This window comes from Copadichromis virginalis, linkage group LG2 (genome assembly GCF_057382275.1).
Source record: "Copadichromis virginalis isolate Kocher_CV1m ecotype Utaka linkage group LG2, C_Virginalis_male_GT1.1, whole genome shotgun sequence".
Classification (NCBI taxonomy): Eukaryota; Metazoa; Chordata; class Actinopteri; order Cichliformes; family Cichlidae; genus Copadichromis; species Copadichromis virginalis.
Genome location: NC_140619.1, coordinates 1,973,837 through 1,992,349, shown reverse-complemented (window position 1 = coordinate 1,992,349; position 18,513 = coordinate 1,973,837). Strand labels below are relative to the sequence as shown.

At 44.1% G+C, this 18,513-nt stretch overlaps 1 protein-coding gene across 4 annotated transcripts; it reads right to left on the bottom strand.

Annotated features, from left to right (window-relative positions):
• On the bottom strand, window positions 1-18,250 carry ccdc142 (coiled-coil domain containing 142). 4 transcript variants are annotated; one of them, XM_085467454.1, is made up of 16 exons: window positions 18,232-18,250; window positions 16,281-16,327; window positions 15,752-15,955; window positions 15,314-15,532; window positions 13,654-14,969; window positions 12,212-12,489; window positions 11,411-11,497; window positions 9,852-10,040; window positions 9,272-9,432; window positions 8,740-8,892; window positions 8,451-8,565; window positions 3,773-3,950; window positions 3,514-3,624; window positions 942-1,042; window positions 549-717; window positions 1-431 (listed from the first exon to the last, which is right to left on the bottom strand). In XM_085467454.1, exons 2-16 carry the CDS (start codon window positions 16,281-16,283, stop codon window positions 323-325), a joined length of 3,393 nt encoding a protein of 1,130 aa, XP_085323580.1. In that variant the 5' UTR covers window positions 16,284-16,327; window positions 18,232-18,250; the 3' UTR covers window positions 1-322. The 4 variants fall into 4 exon arrangements, with proteins under 4 accessions (XP_085323580.1, XP_085323569.1, XP_085323561.1 ...); XM_085467443.1 differs by lacking the exon at window positions 18,232-18,250 and having other exon boundaries at window positions 16,281-18,219; XM_085467435.1 differs by lacking the exons at window positions 16,281-16,327; window positions 18,232-18,250 and having other exon boundaries at window positions 15,752-15,973.
• Window positions 18,251-18,513: the final 263 nt, after the last annotated feature.

Sequence of the window (18,513 nt, the reverse complement as noted above, 5' to 3'; positions counted from 1 at the left end):
AACATGCAAACACAAACTGATTTATTCAGGTATATAAAACACAGGTAAAAGAAATATTTCTGAAAATAAGAGCATTTTGTTTTTAAATTAATTATCATTTCATTCATTTGACACATTTCAAACATATGTGAGCGAGAAGTTCTAACCAGTGTTGTCCCAGTGTGTTGCACCTGCTTCATGGTGCCCCTCATGTCTATTTATCAAAAATAAAATCATTATTTTTATGTATTTACATGATATTTCCTTCAAATGTTGCTACTAAATCAAAGTGTGTGTGTGTGTGTGTGTGTGTGTGTGTGTGTGTGTGTGTGTGTGTGTGTGTTCAGTGTTCAGAGTTGGACAGGCAGGACAGCCCCGGCAGCCTCCAGCGACGGGCACTGGTCTGAATCCTCAGGTCTAACCAGTCCTGCTGAGCTGCACCCAGCACCAGGCTGTGAGCACAAAGGAAACACTTCTTAACTGGGAGAAGTGTGCATCAGGCCCATTAATGTGTCAAAAAAATGATGAATTTCTGCACTACCTCCGTAGAGAGAATGGGAGAACTGTACCTTGGAGCGAGGTATGGCTCTGCGGGGGTCGATGGGTCTACTGGAGGGAGGTCGGTAGGCGTGCATGAGGAATCAGACTGAGGCAGGTCCTCGCCTTCCATGCACCTCAGGTTGGCTATACTGCTCCCCACAGCAGCATCAGTGCTGTCCCCGTTTCTGTCAGCCGGACCTGGAGAATTACAGCAGGCTCATCACCACTGCCTCTCATTGTATTTGTCACATGAATGGCAACCACACAGCCTGTGAATCCTAACAGAACATGTGCTTGGTTGATGAAGGACAACTTTCTCACAGCCCAACACGCCTCTGAAACGCCTGTGTACTGAAGGAACGAGGGAAATGAACTGTGACGTGTTGGCACATTTGAACGCTGCAGACTGACGTGACACTTACAGCAGCGAGAGAAAGGCTCCCAGGATCGAGACTGCACGTACGGTTTAGCCTGCGGCTGCTGAAGCAGGCACACCACTGCTGAGTCCACCTGCTGAAAAACCCTGCAGGCAGAGAGAGCACCGAGGAACTTCATCACTTATTATTTAGACTCTGCCAGCAAATATTAAAAAGTAACACTTTAATATTTTTTACTTGAACAGACCCAGGAGATAACCAAAAACAGTTGAAGTCACAATGTTTGAGGTGTACAACAAAGATGTGACTAAATACTGAAAATAGCAACATTTGTATGATTATCTTCTTGTGCACATCTGGTCCCAGCACTGCAGCTGCATTTGGAAAACTGAGTCCCACTCTGACATCACGTCAAAGTGACTTATATACAGGGTGGGCCATTCATATGGATACAGCGTAACAACATGGGAATGGTTGGCAATACTAAAGTCCTGTTTGTGGCACATTAGTATATGTGAGGGGCAAACTCCTCAAGATGGGCGGTGACCATGGTGGCCATTTAGAAGTCGGCCATCTTGGATACAACTTTTGTTTTTTCAATAGGAAGAGGACCATGTGACACATCAAACTTATTGGTAATGTCACAAGAACAACAATGGTGTGCTTGGTTTCAACGTAACTTTATTCTGTCATGAGTTATTTACAAGTTTCTGACCACTCATAAAATGTGTTCAATGTGCTGCCCATTGTGTTGGATTGTCAATGCAACCCTCTTCTCCCACTCTTCACACACTGATAGCAACACCGCAAGAGAAATGCCAGCACAGGCATCCAGTATCCGTAGTTTCAGGTGCTGCACATCTCGTATCTTCACATCATAGACAATTGCCTTCAGATGACCCCAAAGATAAAAGTCTAAGGGGGTCAGATCGGGAGATCTTGGGGGCCATTCAACTGGCCCACGACGACCAATCCACTTTCCAGGAAACTGTTCATCTAGGAATGCTCGGACCTGCACCCATAATGTGGTGGTGCACCATCTTGCTGGAAAAACTCAGGGAACGTGCCAGCTTCAGTGCATAAAGAGGGAAACACATCATCATGTAGCAATTTCAAATATCCAGCAGCCTTGAGGTTTCCATTGATGAAGAATGGACCCACTATCGTTGTCCCCCATATACCACACCAAACCATCACTTTTGTTGGTCCAACAGTCTTGGAGGGATCCATCCACTGTGGGTTAGTGTCAGACCAATAGCGGTGGTTTTGTTTGTTAACACCATTCACATAGAAGTTTGTCTCATCACTGAACAAAATCTTCTGCGTGAACTGAGGGTCCTGTTCCAGTTTTTGTTTTGCCCATTCTGCAGATTCTGTGGCCGATCTGGGTCATCCTCGCTGAGATGCTGCAGCAGCTGGAGTTTGTAAGGGTGCCATTTGTGAGTAGCTGATATCCGCCGAAGGGATGTTCAACTAATGCCACTCTCCAGTGACATGCGGCGAGTGCTACGCTGTGGGCTCTTGCTGAATGAAGCTAGGACAGCCACTGATGTTTCTTCATTAGTGACAGTTTTCTTGCGTCCACATTTTTGCAAATCCAACACTGAACCAGTTTCACCAAACTTAGCAAGCAGTTTGCTGACTGCAGCATGGGAGATGGGTGGTCTCGTAGGGGGTCTTGCATTGAAATCTTCTGCAATGACCCGGTTACTGCGTTCACCAGATATCAACACAATTTCGATCCTCACGTGTTAACCTTCGACATGTCAATGGCTGTGAACAAAGAGAAACTTGTAAATAACTCATGAAAGAATAAAGTTATGTTGAAACCAAGCACACCATTGTTGTTCTTGTGACATTACCAATAAGTCTGATGTGTCACATGGTCCTCTTCCTATTGAAGAAACAAAAGTTGCATCCAAGATGGCCGACTTCTAAATGGCCACCATGGTCACCGCCCATCTTGAGGAGTTTGCCCCTCACATATACTAATGTGCCACAAACAGGACTTTAATATCACCAACCATTCCCATGTTATTACGCTGTATCCATATGAATGACCCACCCTGTAGAATCAGCCTCAGTGGAAGAGAACATGACGTCCGCAGTGCAAACAGCAGTGTGTTCATTTCCTTCTTAGCTGGCACAGTGGTGCAGAGGTCTGCACTGCCAAATAACAGAAAGAGTCTGAACCTGTCTGGAGTCTTTTTGGGTGGAGTTTGGATGCTTCCTCTGTGCCTGTTTCTTCCCACAGCCCCAAAAGCTGCATATTTACTGACTGTGTGATTCATTGGTGATTTAAAATTGCAGATGGAAAAATGTGACGTTCAGTGGTCAGTAAGACTAGAAAGATGACGGCTTCCACACTCTGAAGCTCACAGTAAAGCAGTGGTCTCAGATATGTGGAGTATGCACAGCTGCTAAGCTTTCATAAAGCACCTTGAGGCGACTGCTGTTGTGATTTGGTGCTATATAAATACAATTGAATTGAATTGAACACGTAGGCTCGTTTGGGCTGGTTTTGGATATTTGTTACTGGTTTGATTAGTTAACAATCAAGAGATTTACAGGGAGATGAAGATGACAATGAATAAGAGAAAAAGCCAGACGGTGATACCGGAGGCTGAGCAGCTGCTGGTGGAGCTCAGCTGACAGACCATACTGGTTGGACTGGATCATTTCTCTAATAGAGTCAAAGTCCTGCTTCAGCTGAAGAGCGCCCTGCACGCTAAAAACAGAGCAAAAGGACATTTGTCAACATCTGAAGATGGTCTGTGTTTATGTGACGTGAAGAGTCACACGCACATGTACCAAACTGCTGTTTTTAATGATGTCATCAGTTTGTTGGCTAACACCGTCTGTGCTCTAAAACACACCTGAACTTGATCTTCTGTCTCAGGATGTGCTCCATCCATGCCTCCATGAACGCTGTCATCGTTATACTCAATGCTTGGACTCGTGCGTCGTCAGACAGAGGGGCCACGCCCTCTAACACTTGACCAATCACAGTTTGAGCTGCCAGAGATGCATATTCACTGGGACTGTTGGGAAAACCTTTGGAAACACAGCGTAAAATGAAAAAGGCCATTTAGAGAGAAAATGAAATACAAACTTTTAGCTTCTGTTGAACTGAGATGCTGCTGAAATATTACAGCAGCCATTTATTTTCAGTGTGGTTGGTGCGAATATAAAAGCATTCATAAGCAATGACACTAACTACACGCTGTAGCTGCTGCTTTGGCAGGACAGCGACCCAAAGCACAAACATGACAGCTGGTGTTCTGTTCATAATACATGGGTGGATCAGTCACTGTGGAAGGAACAGACTGGAAGTCCAACCTGCAGCTGTTAGTGACAAAACTTTGAGTGCAAAACATGACAAAGATCAGGAAGTGTTGGAGCTGGAGCAGTGAAGACAGACACACAGTGAGAACCTGCTGCACTCCAGCGGTGTGGCACAGGGTCACCTGCTCACACCTGAGTTTGTGGGTTGTTCTCTCACAGGAAAACTACATTCACTGTATTACAGTCACATAGTACTGAGTGTTACTCCTAATGAAAACATTTAAACACTTTAACAGTCATGAGTGTTTTCCTTTATTATTCAAACCAAAGTCTTCTCTGGCTTAGTCTGAATGATCAGCAGGGCTGATAGAAATATTATAATGATGATCATTTATTGTACTGTTGAAAGAACTCTCTAAAGCTTGTAAATTACAAATATTGAATTCCAAATTATTTGATTATTTATGTGCAATTACAAACTCGGTGTAACTATCTGTGTATAAACACAAAGCTGACACTGTGAGACTTCATCACAGGTGTGATCATCACAGCAGATGTCTTTGTGCAAAGTAACTGAGGATAAAAACATGGAGCAGATTTTCCTGGCCTGGCTTTTTATAGCAGATAAGAAAATCAGATGTGAACCTGATGCTGCTGAAGTGAAGCAGAGCAAAGTTACAGAGGTTTGATTACAGACACAGCTGAGAGTTTGTTATTTGGCATCATTTGTAAAAGTTTACATTTGTTCGATGTTTAACAGCAGAAATGAGGCTTTGTTGTTGGAGTGTTGAGTGATGAAACCTGCAGCGTCAGAATCTGTGAGACGTCGACAGAATCAGCGACGGCGTGTCCGTGCCGTCGGGTGAACGATCCACGCTCTGTGTTTCTGTGCGGACTCTGTAACCTGCTCTCATTTGCTGTTTTAGCTGTTTGATGGTTGCTGAAATAATGTTGTGAGCTTCAACCTGAGATTCTGGCGTTTCTGACAAAAATACATTTATATTTAAAAATGGATTCAGGACTTAATGAATGGATATCACTTTATTGAAACTAAAATCGATTTTTAAACCCAACCCTGATGAGTTTAGCCGAATAAAAGTAACCCCTAAATAACTTCTTCGTTGAACAGTTACAGCGTGTTTAGTAATGTGTTGATGTTTGCTGCAGTTTTTATGTTCAGAATTCACAAAGCCTACAAAACCACTTCACTTTGTTTCACTTTGTAAGAGCCCATCAGACATCACTGGCTTCAAAGGCTGCTGTACTTAAACCATTCCTTAAAGATCCACACCTGAAAACCTAAACACCTGATCACCTGAAACAGAACATCTGATCATCTGAACACCTGATCACCTGAACCAGAACACCTGATCACCAGAACACCTGATCAACTGAACCAGAACACCTGATCACCTGATCACAAGAACACCTGATCACCAGAACCAGAACACCTGATCACCAGAACACCTGATCACCAGATCACCAGAACACCTGATCACCAGAACATCTGATGACCTGAACCAGAACACCTGATCACCAGATCACCTGAACCAGAACACCTGATCACCAGAACACCTGATCACCAGATCACCAGAACACCTGATCACCAGAACATCTGATGACCTGAACCAGAACACCTGATCACCAGAACACCTGATCACCTGAACCAGAACACCTAATCACCAGAACACCTGATCTACTGAACCAGAACACCTGATCACCTAAACACCTAAACACCAGATCACCTGATCACCTGAAACAGAACACCTGTTCACCTGATCACCAGAACACCTGATCACCTGAACCAGAACACCTGATCACCAGAACACCTGATCACCAGAACCAGAACAGCTGATCACCAGATCACCAGAACACCTAATCACCAGAACACCTGATCTACTGAACCAGAACACCTGATCACCAGAACACCTGATCACCTGAACACCTAAACACCAGATCACCTGATCACCTGAAACAGAACACCTGTTCACCTGATCACCAGAACACCTGATCACCTGAACCAGAACACCTGTTCACCTGATCACCAGAACACCTGATCACCTGAACCAGAACACCTAATCACCAGAACACCTGATCACCTAAACACCAGAACACCTGATCAACTGAACCAGAACACCTGATCACCTGATCACAAGAACACCTGATCACCAGAACCAGAACACCTGATCACCAGATCACCTGAACCAGAACACCTGATCACCAGAACACCTGATCAACTGAACCAGAACACCTGATCACCAGAACATCTGATCACCAGAACACCTGATCACCAGAACCAGAACAGCTGATCACCAGATCACCAGAACACCTGATCACCAGAACACCTGATCACCTGAACCACAACACCTAATCACCAGAACACCTGATCTACTGAACCAGAACACCTGATCACCTAAACACCAGAACACCTGATCTACTGAACCAGAACACCTGATCACCAGAACACCTGAACACCTAAACACCTAAACACCAGATCACCTGATCACCTGAAACAGAACACCTGTTCACCTGATCACCAGAACACCTGATCACCTGAACCAGAACACCTAATCACCAGAACACCTGATCACCTAAACACCAGAACACCTGATCACCTGAACCAGAACACCTGATCACCTGAACACCTGAACACCTGAACACCTAAACACCAGATCACCTGATCACCTGAAACAGAACACCTGTTCACCTGATCACCAGAACACCTGATCACCTGAACCAGAACACCTGATCACCAGATCACCTGATCACCAGATCACCTGAACCAGAACACCTGATCACTGAACCAGAACACCTGATCACCAGATCACCTGATCACCAGAACACCTGATCACCTGAAACAGAAAACCTGATCACCTGATCACCAGAACCAGAACACCAGATCACCTGAACCAGAACACCTGATCACCAGAACACCTGATCAACTGAACCAGAACTCCTGATCACCTGAACCAGAACACCTGATCACCAGATCACCAGAGCACCTGATCACCAGAACACCTGATCACCTGATCACCAGAACACCTGATCACCAGATCAACTGAACCAGAACACCTGATCACCAGATCACCAGAGCACCTGATCACCAGAACATCTGATCACCTGAACCAGAACACCTGATCACCTGAACCAGAACACCTGATCACCAGAACCAGAAAACCTGATCACCAGAACACCTGATCACCAGAACACCTGATCACCTGAACCAGAACACCTGATCACCAGAACCAGAACAGCTGATCACCAGATCACCAGAACAGCTGATCACCAGAACAGCTGATCACCTGAACCAGAACACCTGATCACCAGAACACCTGATCACCTGAACACCTAAACACCAGATCACCTGAAACAGAACACCTGTTCACCTGATCACCAGAACACCTGATCACCAGAACACCTGATCACCAGAACACCTGAAACAGAACACCTGTTCACCTGATCACCAGAACACCTGATCACCTGAACCAGAACACCTGATCACCAGAACACCTGATACAGAACACCTGTTCACCTGATCACCAGAACACCTGATCACCTGAACCAGAACACCTGATCACCAGAACACCTGATCACCTGAAACAGAACACCTGTTCACCTGATCACCAGAACACCTGATCACCTGAACCAGAACACCTAGTTCTAGTAAAGCGCTATATAAATACAGGCCGCTATATAAATACAGGCCATTTACCATTTACCATTTACCTGATCACCAGAACACCTGATCACCTGAACACCTAAACACCAGATCACCTGAAACAGAACACCTGATCACCAGAACACCTGATCACCAGAACACCTGATCACCTGAACCAGAACACCTGATCACCAGATCACCTGATCACCAGATCACCTGAAACAGAACACCTGATCACCAGAACCAGAACACCTGATCACCTGATCAATGTGGTCTTTATTCAGATCTGTTCATAACTTCCCTGTCTTTTAGTTTGTGCTTTGTCCTCTCGGTCTCTGTAAGTTTTCCACTACTCTGAAACTCCTCTTCCTCTACTGACCGGTATATTATTTATATAGTATATAGTTGTTCTCCACACTTCTCTGTCAGCTTTCCTCTCACCCAAACCTTACAGCCACCTTTTAAGACTCTGGTTCTGGTTTTCTGGTTTCCCGTGAAAGGGAGTTATTATTCACACGGTCACTAAGTGCTCAGAGGAGTTTCTTACCTTACAACATAAATCTACATAAAACACTGAGGTAAACTGAAGTCATACACTCAGATACGAGTACCTGTCCTGTGGCTGGGCTTCCAGTGTACAGCAGGAGGCATGGTGTGTTCAAAGATCTCTCCTGACCTCTGCTTGCAGTCACTGGAGAATGTCCTCAGCATCACAGAAGAGAAGGTCTGACGGACAGTGAAGACACCAACATTACCGGTTAGATGTGGTTAGGGAATCATGTGTGGCTCTGTATAGTCCTGGTATATGATCCTCAGCAACACTAAACACACAGTCCACCCGTCTGCACAGCAGCAGTGAAGCTTTCTGACGTGGCTGTGAGAAGAAAGCAGACAGCTCACCTGCAGAGCAGACCGAGCACGCTCCAGCGTTTGCAGCTGCTGCTGCAGGAGGAGCTGGCTGTGGGTGTGTAGAGCAGACTGCTGGTCACTGTGTGAATTCATCACTAGTGATTTGGTCTGATGCACCATCGCCTCGAATGACTCCCTCATCACCTGCAGACACAAAAAACACATTTAAACTGACACTGAGCTTAAAGATGAACTGTGTCCAAACGTTTTGGCACCACTGCTCAAACTCATTTTGTTTTTTTATTCGAAACGTATGAAATCCTTAATACATGAATATGAAGCAAAGTGAAATAAATGAAACGAACTTTGGGCCAAAAATAAGTACAGCACCAAAGACAGCCATTAGAAGCTCACAGTACATCATGCTTTGCATTGTTTTTACTCCAGTGTTAGTACAAAGTGGTGTGACTATGATCAGAGTTCACTGCATCGTGTTTATGAAACAGCCTTTGCACTTATATCAGTCTCTGATCACCCAGCTCTACAGAACACGTGTTCTGGTTGTAATATATGAGTAACCTACTGTGAGGTCCCCCTGTGTAATAAGCAGGAACTTATTGAGACTCCAGGAGGAGAGGAACTGGTGTGCCTTGGACATCACCCATACAGTAGGCAGCTGCACAGAGGCCAGCACCAAACCAACAGTCTGCCTCTGCAGAGTACAGGGGAAGAGGCTGAAGGGACCTGTGGAGGGGAGACAGACACAACGGGCATCAAGTCAATTTTATTATTATTATTATTTTATGTAGAAACTGTTTTTAAAAAAGAAAAATCAGGCAAAGACTCTGCAATATTAAAGAGAGACAACCACTGATCAAAGCCCACTGACCCATTGATCAGTGGTTGTTGATCAGTGGTCATGAGAATTTGCATAATTATGATGAAGGAACTGAGCTCCCAGCCCATTGTTCCCTCAGTGGGCTGGTTTCAGTCATTATGCAGATGTACTGTTTATAAGTTTGAAACCTGCAGTCAGCTGAGACTGAAGACGTCACCTGGATGTGACGAAACGTTTCTCCCACTAAACACTACGTCCAGATGAAGATATGAGTTGATGTCATTTCCACTGGGTTTGGTTAGAGTGCTGCTGGTGGAACGTTTACCTGAGGCTCTGCTGTGTGACTGACGGCAGCGCAGAGAAGACAGGAGGGGTGGCAGCAGCAGAAGGAAACGCCCCATTGTTGCTGACGTTGTCACATTTTCATCTTTTTCAGATGATGTCACCACAAACGAGCTTCTTTGATTTATCAAACATTTATCTGTCAGGGTTGAACCTAAAGTTCGGCACAATTCTGAGGAGAGACGACGAAGCAGAAGCACAGCAGGGGACAGCGATTCAGCTCAAAGTCAGTCTGTTATTCTTTTTTACAGACGAGCGATGTCCGATGTTATTTATCGTTGCTGAGGAATTTAAAAAAAAACACCATAATGTACTTTATATTAGAGCTGGGCGATAGAACGATAACGATATGTATCGCGAAATAACTTTTTCTCGATAGAAAAATTAAATTATTGCGATAGACCTCGCCGCGCTCGTCCTCTTAAAGAAAGAAAAAAAGAACAGCCAATCCAAATTAAGTAGTGCAGAGCCGAACCAATCACAGCCGCAGCGTCACGTCAAGCCGCACATGTGTGTTTGTTTGGGAAGCAGCCAGCCGCCGTGCCGCCCGGGTAATGGAGGAAAGGAGTGTGCCGACTAGAGAAAAATCAACCGAGAGCGTGACCGAAGGTTACCGAAGAGAAAACAGATGATGGTTCCAACGCCGGAGAGATTGTTGAACGGAAGAGCCACAGAAGCTCCGTAGTGTGGAGGTATTTCTGCTATTTCAAGTCTGACAAAAACAGAGTAGCTGCACTGTAAATGTGCCGAAAGCAAGTCTGGAAACACAATAAAGCGGTGCAGCTCAGTCTCTGACTGGAAGCGCTAATTCGTCATTCGGCTTTTGTCAGACTAAAGTAACTGTTAAAACAGTTTGAAAAGCTCAGCTATACAACAAGGAGAGATTGAGAATTTCCTTTTAGTTCTCAGTTTATTTGATATTGACAAAAGTTAGTTTGTTTTACAGAAGAACAGACAAAATTGACTAAGATTTATTTTTAGAATTAATATTTTGTTTCTAAGTGGAATTGACAATTTAGTCTGTTTCGTTTGTTCTATTTTGAAACTTAAACGCTTTAGCGGCTGCCTTTTGTGTAGTTTGCAATATTTGCCTTTATTTATCTGAAAAAGTCTCATGTTCCTTAAGTACATCTACCCTGTTGAACTTATTATGGGAAATAAATATTTAAAAACAAGCTACTGATTATTTCACATTTTACTTGTGAGCAACGGCACATTTAAATCTTACAAATATAGTTATGTGGCTGATATCGTGATAGATATCGTTATCGCCTGAAATGAAAAAAACATATCGTGATATGAAAAAATCTCATATCGCCCAGCTCTACTTTATATTTATCAACTGTTGGAAATTCTGCTGCTGTTAAAAATGAAGTAAAACATGATTTTAAAAATAACTTAGTGTGTCTGGTCAATCAAATATGAAATCAAAGCTAATGACATCACACCGTGTCTAAGACAAAAATGACATATATGTAAAAACATGTAATATGTAAGGTCAGAGCAGCAGACCGGTCAGTGTGTGAGTCTAAGCGCACTAACCATAGTCCCACTGAGCATGTGCAGTAACCAGTAACACACACAGACTCAGGTCCTCCAGCATGACTTCACTCTCCTTTGGAACTTGACCTACAACACACAACAAGGAGTGTCACACACACAACACAATTTCATATGCTCGGTTTTCTCCTTTCAAAGAGTTTTGCAGTCGAGCTGCTCTCGGAGGTTTTGCTGTTAACCTGAGTGCTGAGAAGCTCCCCCCAGCTCCTTCTGACAGCACAAGCTGTGATCATTACTGATGAGAGGCTGCGGGATAAAAACACTTTGAAATTAGACGATTCTTTTTTGTGCACACTGCCTCCCCCATACATCAGGTTCAAATGTGTGCCAGAAGCAAACACAACGATCAGGCACTCAGATTGTGCAGATCATCATTGAGTCTCAGAGTATCTGAGAGCCTTTCCCCGGAGTTTCATAAATATTTAACATAACTGAGAGACCTTCTGTATACTGACTCTAAGTTTAGGCAAAGCTCCAGTCAGCTCAGCGTTTCCCACTCTGCCCCCACTTTCATGTGAATGTGCTCATAGATTAATGTGACCAATCACAAACGTGGATAAGACAACAGAAACGTGTCCATTCCAAAGGAAGAGAAAATATGAAGCGGTTACACACAACGCAGACACAAAACAGCTGCTGTAGACAAAGCAGCAAAGTAAACGTAACAAGGAAAGCAGTGTACAACATTACAGCACTACACGCTCAGCCTGGACTCTACTTTACGTATACATGTCTGCTATCATCAGACGGTGGGCACAGTGGCTGCTGAGGCCACGTTCTTACCAGCGTCTGAAGCCTGACACAGCCGGTGGATGACCTGGAAACCCCTGTGGTGCTCCTGGAGGTTGAGGCTTCCTGCAGTGTGTCCTGCTACAGGGACTTGTAGTTGCAGCCACAGGGCTCTGCTGCAGAAAGCCCTCAGCAGGGTATGATACTGTTCAAGCAGATCAGCAAAGACCAGAGACTCACCCAGGTCTAACCACTGGACTGAGTGAGACCAGCAAACAAGGTCCGGCTCCAGTGTCTTTGTGTCTGCTTCAAACATCTCCTCCTTCTCTGATCTGAAAGATACAAATCACCTCTTAATGTTTAACCATCCTTTGATAGAAACACTGTAGTAGCGTAGGAACATGCACTCGTTTCCATGAATCCTACACCACCTGAAGGTGTTGGTTTCATGCCTGAATGATCATCTCTTCAGAAACAGACCGTGTTTCTTGGCCCGAGTCTGCATTTTTAATGCGTCGCTTTCAAGACAGTACGAGTCGGAATGAATGCATGATATTATCAGATAGTTTAATAGTTTAATTATTTATATAGCACATTTAATTACAACAGATAGACTGTGTGCGACTGTCCTCCACCTGCAGTTGTCCAGCTTACTATAATCATTAGTTTGGGAATGCCCAACAGGGACAACATAAGAACTGGGAAGAACAAAAAAACAACTTCTGTCAGGAGAAAACTGCTTTCAGTCTTTGTTTCATGGTTTACTTTGTCAATCTTACTTCAAAGAGAATTGTGCAAATTCATGCATGTGGCAAAACAGCACTAACTTCATCATTGCATGAACTTCAAAATATTCCCCGAATGAATCAAGATCGATCAGGATATAACAGCATATTTCTGACTAACAAGGCAGTTCATTCCATTTCTATTAACACTTTCTTTAAAATAACACATTCTGGGGCCGACTTGAAGGATGTGGCAGAAATTAGACCTGAGTGTAAATGTGACACTGGAACCTGTAGAGTGATATTTAGAATCCCCATAAATCCAGATCATGTTTTCATTGTTGTTCATTTTATGAAAAATTTAAACTAATTAAAGTTGAACCTTATTGAGCTTGAAGAAGACGTCAGAGGAACAAAGTAACTTGCTATTTAGAACCTGCCATGAATCATTAATACAAACAGGCGGTAAGAAACGTCGTTTTAAGTAGTTTATGTAGCATTATTACTACTTTGATCTTTAGATCCATTTATTGACCTTGACGAAGAGGTCAGAGATCAAATGTGACATCTTCATACAGCACTTTCTATATGTTTACAATAAACACCACACTTGTACGAGTCACAGTCATAGTCTGCTTCTAAGAATACAGTAGAGGTCTGGCCCAGCATGTAAGGCAGATATGAATGGACTCAACATCCCTACAAAGAATGACGCGGACGCAGAAACACTACCAGTAACATTGGTAGGTGGTAACAATGGTGTGACCATACCTGCTGGTGGGATCTGGCACAGTTATTTCCAGTTCGGCCCATTCCTGTTGAATTCTCTCCACATTTTGGTCTTTGTTCAGTTTCGAGCTCTCTCTGTCTAATTCCACTGGATCGGGTGTATTTGGTACTCGAGCGCTCAAGATCGTTGAGTCAACCTTCCCATTTACCACGTCCGTTGCTGGGGTTTGAAGCGGCTGTTCGTTGAGTCTTTCTGGTGTGGGTGTATGTGAAACCAGCGGAGCCAGCAGATCACTGGACGAAACAAACACCTGAAAAAGCAGCTCTGCTGAGGAACGCTGAAGTTGGAAAATCCTTGACGGCGGCACGCCTCGGAGACGTTGGGAGCTCATTAACAAAGGTGAAGCTGTCTGCAGAAGCGCGCCGCTTTCTAAACGTGTCGGATCAGGTTGAACCAAGTCCAACGCTTCTACGCCGCTCTGAGTAAAAGCAGAATGGGACGTGCGTTTTTGACACCGGTTACTTTGTTCTCTTTTAGAGTTCTCCTCTTTATGTTCTGTATCTGCGGGATTGGCTGAAACAGAGGGACGATTTTCCACGACTGGCTTGTTCAAATGGACATCAGGCGTGTAAACAGGAAGTGTTGTATTTTTATTTTGACAAGACATCTGGAGGGTGGGACGACTTATGGAGAAAAGAGGAGAGGAAATTAGATATGTATAATGTAGCTGCTCCCAGGTCCACTCAGATCTCAATGTGGAAATCCCACAGCTGAGACTTGTGGGGTTTTGAGCACACGTGCAAGTCTCATGGTTGCTGTGGATCTGACAGAAGTAACAGGGCGGCTCTGAAGCCCAGTAGTGCAGCTGCTTGGCTGCCATTTCTGCATGATAGCTTGCTAAAATCATCATTAACTCTTTGACTGAGAAAGGAGAAGGGCGATGGCTTTTGATCCTTGGAAGACTGGAATCCAATGTGGAAAAATGTGCCTGCTGCATTACTGCAGTCTTTAGCTTGGAGGCGCTGTGCTGACCTCTCTGCTCATCAACAACCTGGTTGTAATGATAAGTCCCTGTTAAAATATCCTCCAAGACTTCTTTTGGTACAGAGTCTAAGTCAGTCTGGAATACAGAAGACAGGATCGCTTGGACATAGTGCTCCATCAAAACCAGAGCCTGCAGACCAAGTAAGTCCAGAGATTCCTTGATCTTTAGCAGTAGCCTGGTATGTTGACCAGCAGCACGTCTCAAGAAGTGGTCAGACTGGACTTTGGAAAACAGGCAAGACCAGTGATTGAGATGAACCCTGAGTTCTTGACTCAGTGAACCCAGATCGAGCCTGCATGAAGTTGACGGGGTCTGGAAAAGAGAGCAGAATGACTGTGACTGTGTGAACAGGCACTGGTGGCGATACAGAAATCTAAAACTCTTTGACAAAGATGTCAAATGTTGGACGTTACAGAAGCATTCCTGCAACCATTTTTAACAATTATCCAACTACAGGTTGTGGCGGACGTCTGTGATCTGTTACACAGACTCTTCATTACATCGCCCAGTGAAGGTGCATGTGAAGACGCAAACGTTCAGCACAACTGGACAGTTCCCTCTGGTAGCCTCTGGCACAGTGTGATGTACAGCGCGTGACTATATGACACAGTGCTCAGTAAGCTTTAGATCACACAGTGCTGAGCGCTCGGCCTCACCTGCTGAGGTGCAAGGTGTTGCCGATGATGTTCCAACAGTCTGCTCACACTGGATATGTAAACCGCTGCTAGCCGAGCCCTCCTCGTGTACTCGTGTATAAAAATCAGCAGGGATCGCTGCTCCAGGAGTCTCCACTGAGCTCTGTATTTACCCTGCAGGGAGGATGAGGAGGGCAGGAGAAGAACCCCAGCTTCATCTGGCATTCCTTTAAAACAGACCTGATTAGGTGGGAGAGAGGAGATTATGAACTCAGTTATAACAAGATCGATGTTTGTTCCAATGCTCAATATTATGACCTCATCCCAAAAATGGCAATTAAAGAGTCAGAATGTTGAGGATGTAATCTTTGAAGAGATTAAGCTACGAGAGCTTTCATTCACTCATGTTCTCCTCACACCCATCACAATCCAGTTACACTGCAAACTGTATAAATTCACCTGAGACAGCCGTGCGCTGCCCACCAGCTGCCACTGAGGCGCCACAGAAAGAAGCGCTTGCTGCAGGCGCAGCAGGCGCTCGGAGGAGCGGGACACCAGGTTGTGAGCCACTACAAAGTTCTTCTCTTCCTGATCCTGACCGTGACCCCAGAATAACCACTTCAGACTGGGGTTAAAGCTGCTCCTGATTAACACCTCAGCTTGCTGCAAGGAACGAGACATGAACATCTGTAATCAGCAACCCGAACGGGATGATGCAGAGGCCAGTGTGAAGTGGCTTAACCTAAACAGTCCTCAGTAAAGGGTCAGGACAGGCAAAAGCAGTCCGAGGAAAACCTTTGAAAAACTACAAGGTCTCACTCCAAATATAAAGGAATCAGGGCTGGGTTGAGGTCAAGACTGAAATGGGAGGAGCTATGTTCACATGGACAGTGGAGGATTAATGTTTATTGATCAATCAGCTTAGTAGAAATTGTGCCGTAGTATCGGGCAGAAAAACAACATGTTGTGCTGCATATATAAATCATACCATTTGCACTCAGATCCTCTGTTTAGCAAACAGGAAGTGAAACTGCTCTGAAAGAAACAACAACAATGAATGATCAGTCGTAGCTCATCCTGCTCAAAATCCCTCACATTTCATTGGTTCATGTAATATGTTCAAGGTACAGTAATACATATATAAAATATATACATATTACTGCAAAGCTGTAACGTTGCCTTGTCATCTTGAACACAGAGGCCGAGGTGTCACTGTTAGGCCTAATCATGTTTTATGTATGTGGCCACGTACATATAATAATTATAGGTGACTGCACACCCACTGCTGAGTTTATAAGTTGGCTCATTGCAAAGAAATAAACAATCGAATTCATTTCATAAACCAACAAAAATGAAAAACATGTTACATAAAAGTTCTAAATGAACTTTTCATGTCATTGAGTGAAATAAGTATTTGATCCCCGAGCAAACGATGACTCAGTATTTGGTGGAGAACAGCACAGCGGTCAGACGTTCCAGGTTTGCTCACATCTCAGCAGCACTGTTGGCCTTCTCCTCTCCAGCTCCAGCTCGCTCCACAGATAGGACTGAGGTCTGGAGACACCCCACGTCTCCATTAAGGTTCCAGACCAAAATGTTGGCAGCATTCAATGACTGAATATCAGATGTAATCAGATTACAAATCAGTCTACAGGTTAGCTCTAAAATGTCACTTTACGATACATTTAGTTTAGTTTTCGTGCATTAAAACCATTTTAGCCTCATGTTCACTGAGATGTTTCCACTATGTCCAGATCCTCACTGTGACCAACGAATGATGAGTGTGTGTAAAACCCTCTGCAGAGACGTTTGATGTGATTCTGCATCACAGAGTCGGCTTAATGCTGAGCTGACATTAAATGCTGCTGTAAAAGTGCTCATATTAAGAGCACAGAATAGCAAACTTGCAACTTCCTGACATTTCAGTGTTTGTAGAAATCAAAACTTCTGCAATGAATTGGCTCTCTGACACTTTACGAATGAGGAAATTAGTTGATCATTTTATTGCTCAGTGTGGTCTCAGTGATCCTGTTTATCTGACTGCACAGTAAAGCTGTAAAAGTCTAAACTGGAACATCAGAGGTTACCGTGCCGCTGTCTAATAATGCAGACACGGGGAATCAGCAGAGCGAGCTGAAACTCATTTTAAACAGGGCTCTTTGTGCATGCTTGTTGTAACTGCAGCTGTGTGAAGCAGGTTGGAATCAATTACAAAAGCATTTATACATTTGTTGCTTACATTCTAGGGTTGTATTAATCGATATTAAGCTTAAAATTAAACTTAAATACTCATTTGCAACAGTGTGGATACAAACAGAGCTGTCTCTGCCTCAAACAGACGAGCTTACAGCTCCACCCTCACTAACAGCTGACGTTCATTCTCATTTCAGCTGCATTAAAGTACTGAACAGTTCTCAGAAATGCTAACGCACGCTAACATTAGCCATTTCATTATTAGCAGTTATCCAGCAGCCACATTAGCCATGTGTTATCATTAACGTGGCGACTAATGAGGAAATGCTGAGTGGATTACAGGCACACAGCTGTGCAGACCAGTGGGGGAAACCACAGCTAAACTGGGCAGAGAGGCCACAGTGTGGAGAATTAATCCAAGCCGACAGTGACCGGTTCAAACTCTCACAGTGAGCCTTCTGTTTTGTTTTGAATGGTCTTTATTTTAGCAGAACTAATGCCACACAGTACACGAAGCTCATCTTTCCCATAATGCTCTTTGTGCGCTCTGTTATTTGTTGTGCCCTTGGTTTATTAGTAGCTTCTAAAATATGTTTTATCTTCACAATCTGTAATGCAAGTCTATCCATCCATTCTCTTCCACTTATCCTCCTCAGGGTCGTGGGCTGGAGCCTATCACAGCACATCTTGGCCAGGTCACCAATCATGAGTATGTTTGTGTGTGTGCAGGCATGTATGTGCATTACCGATCAGGCCTCGCTCTACATCAGCATCTTTCAGTATCTCTGGGATGTTGTGATCCATAGTAGACAAAGCTGTGGAAGGACGAAGCACAAACATGAATTCAAGGCACAGAAAGGGGCCTGTTTATTTCAGAATTCACTCTCCAGCATTTCTGTTGTCACAGAATGTCTATATTCCAAATCATCTGTCAGTGATGTGAATATGAAGAAAAGGTATGAACTCCACAATCATTTTATGAACAGCTGACATCTAAAAAGGCTGCCTGCTATACTCTGTCAGCAATG

Coding starts and splice junctions, on each gene's coding strand:
- ccdc142 (XM_085467435.1), bottom strand. CDS start 15,973: ATGTCTCGTTCCTTGCAGCAAGCTGAGGTGTTAATCAGGAGCAGCTTT. Junction 9,433..9,851: donor GTCACACAGCAGAGCCTCAG/GTAAACGTTCCA, acceptor TCCCCTCCACAG/GTCCCTTCAGCCTCTTCCCC. Junction 8,893..9,271: donor TTACACAGGGGGACCTCACA/GTAGGTTACTCA, acceptor TTGTGTCTGCAG/GTGATGAGGGAGTCATTCGA.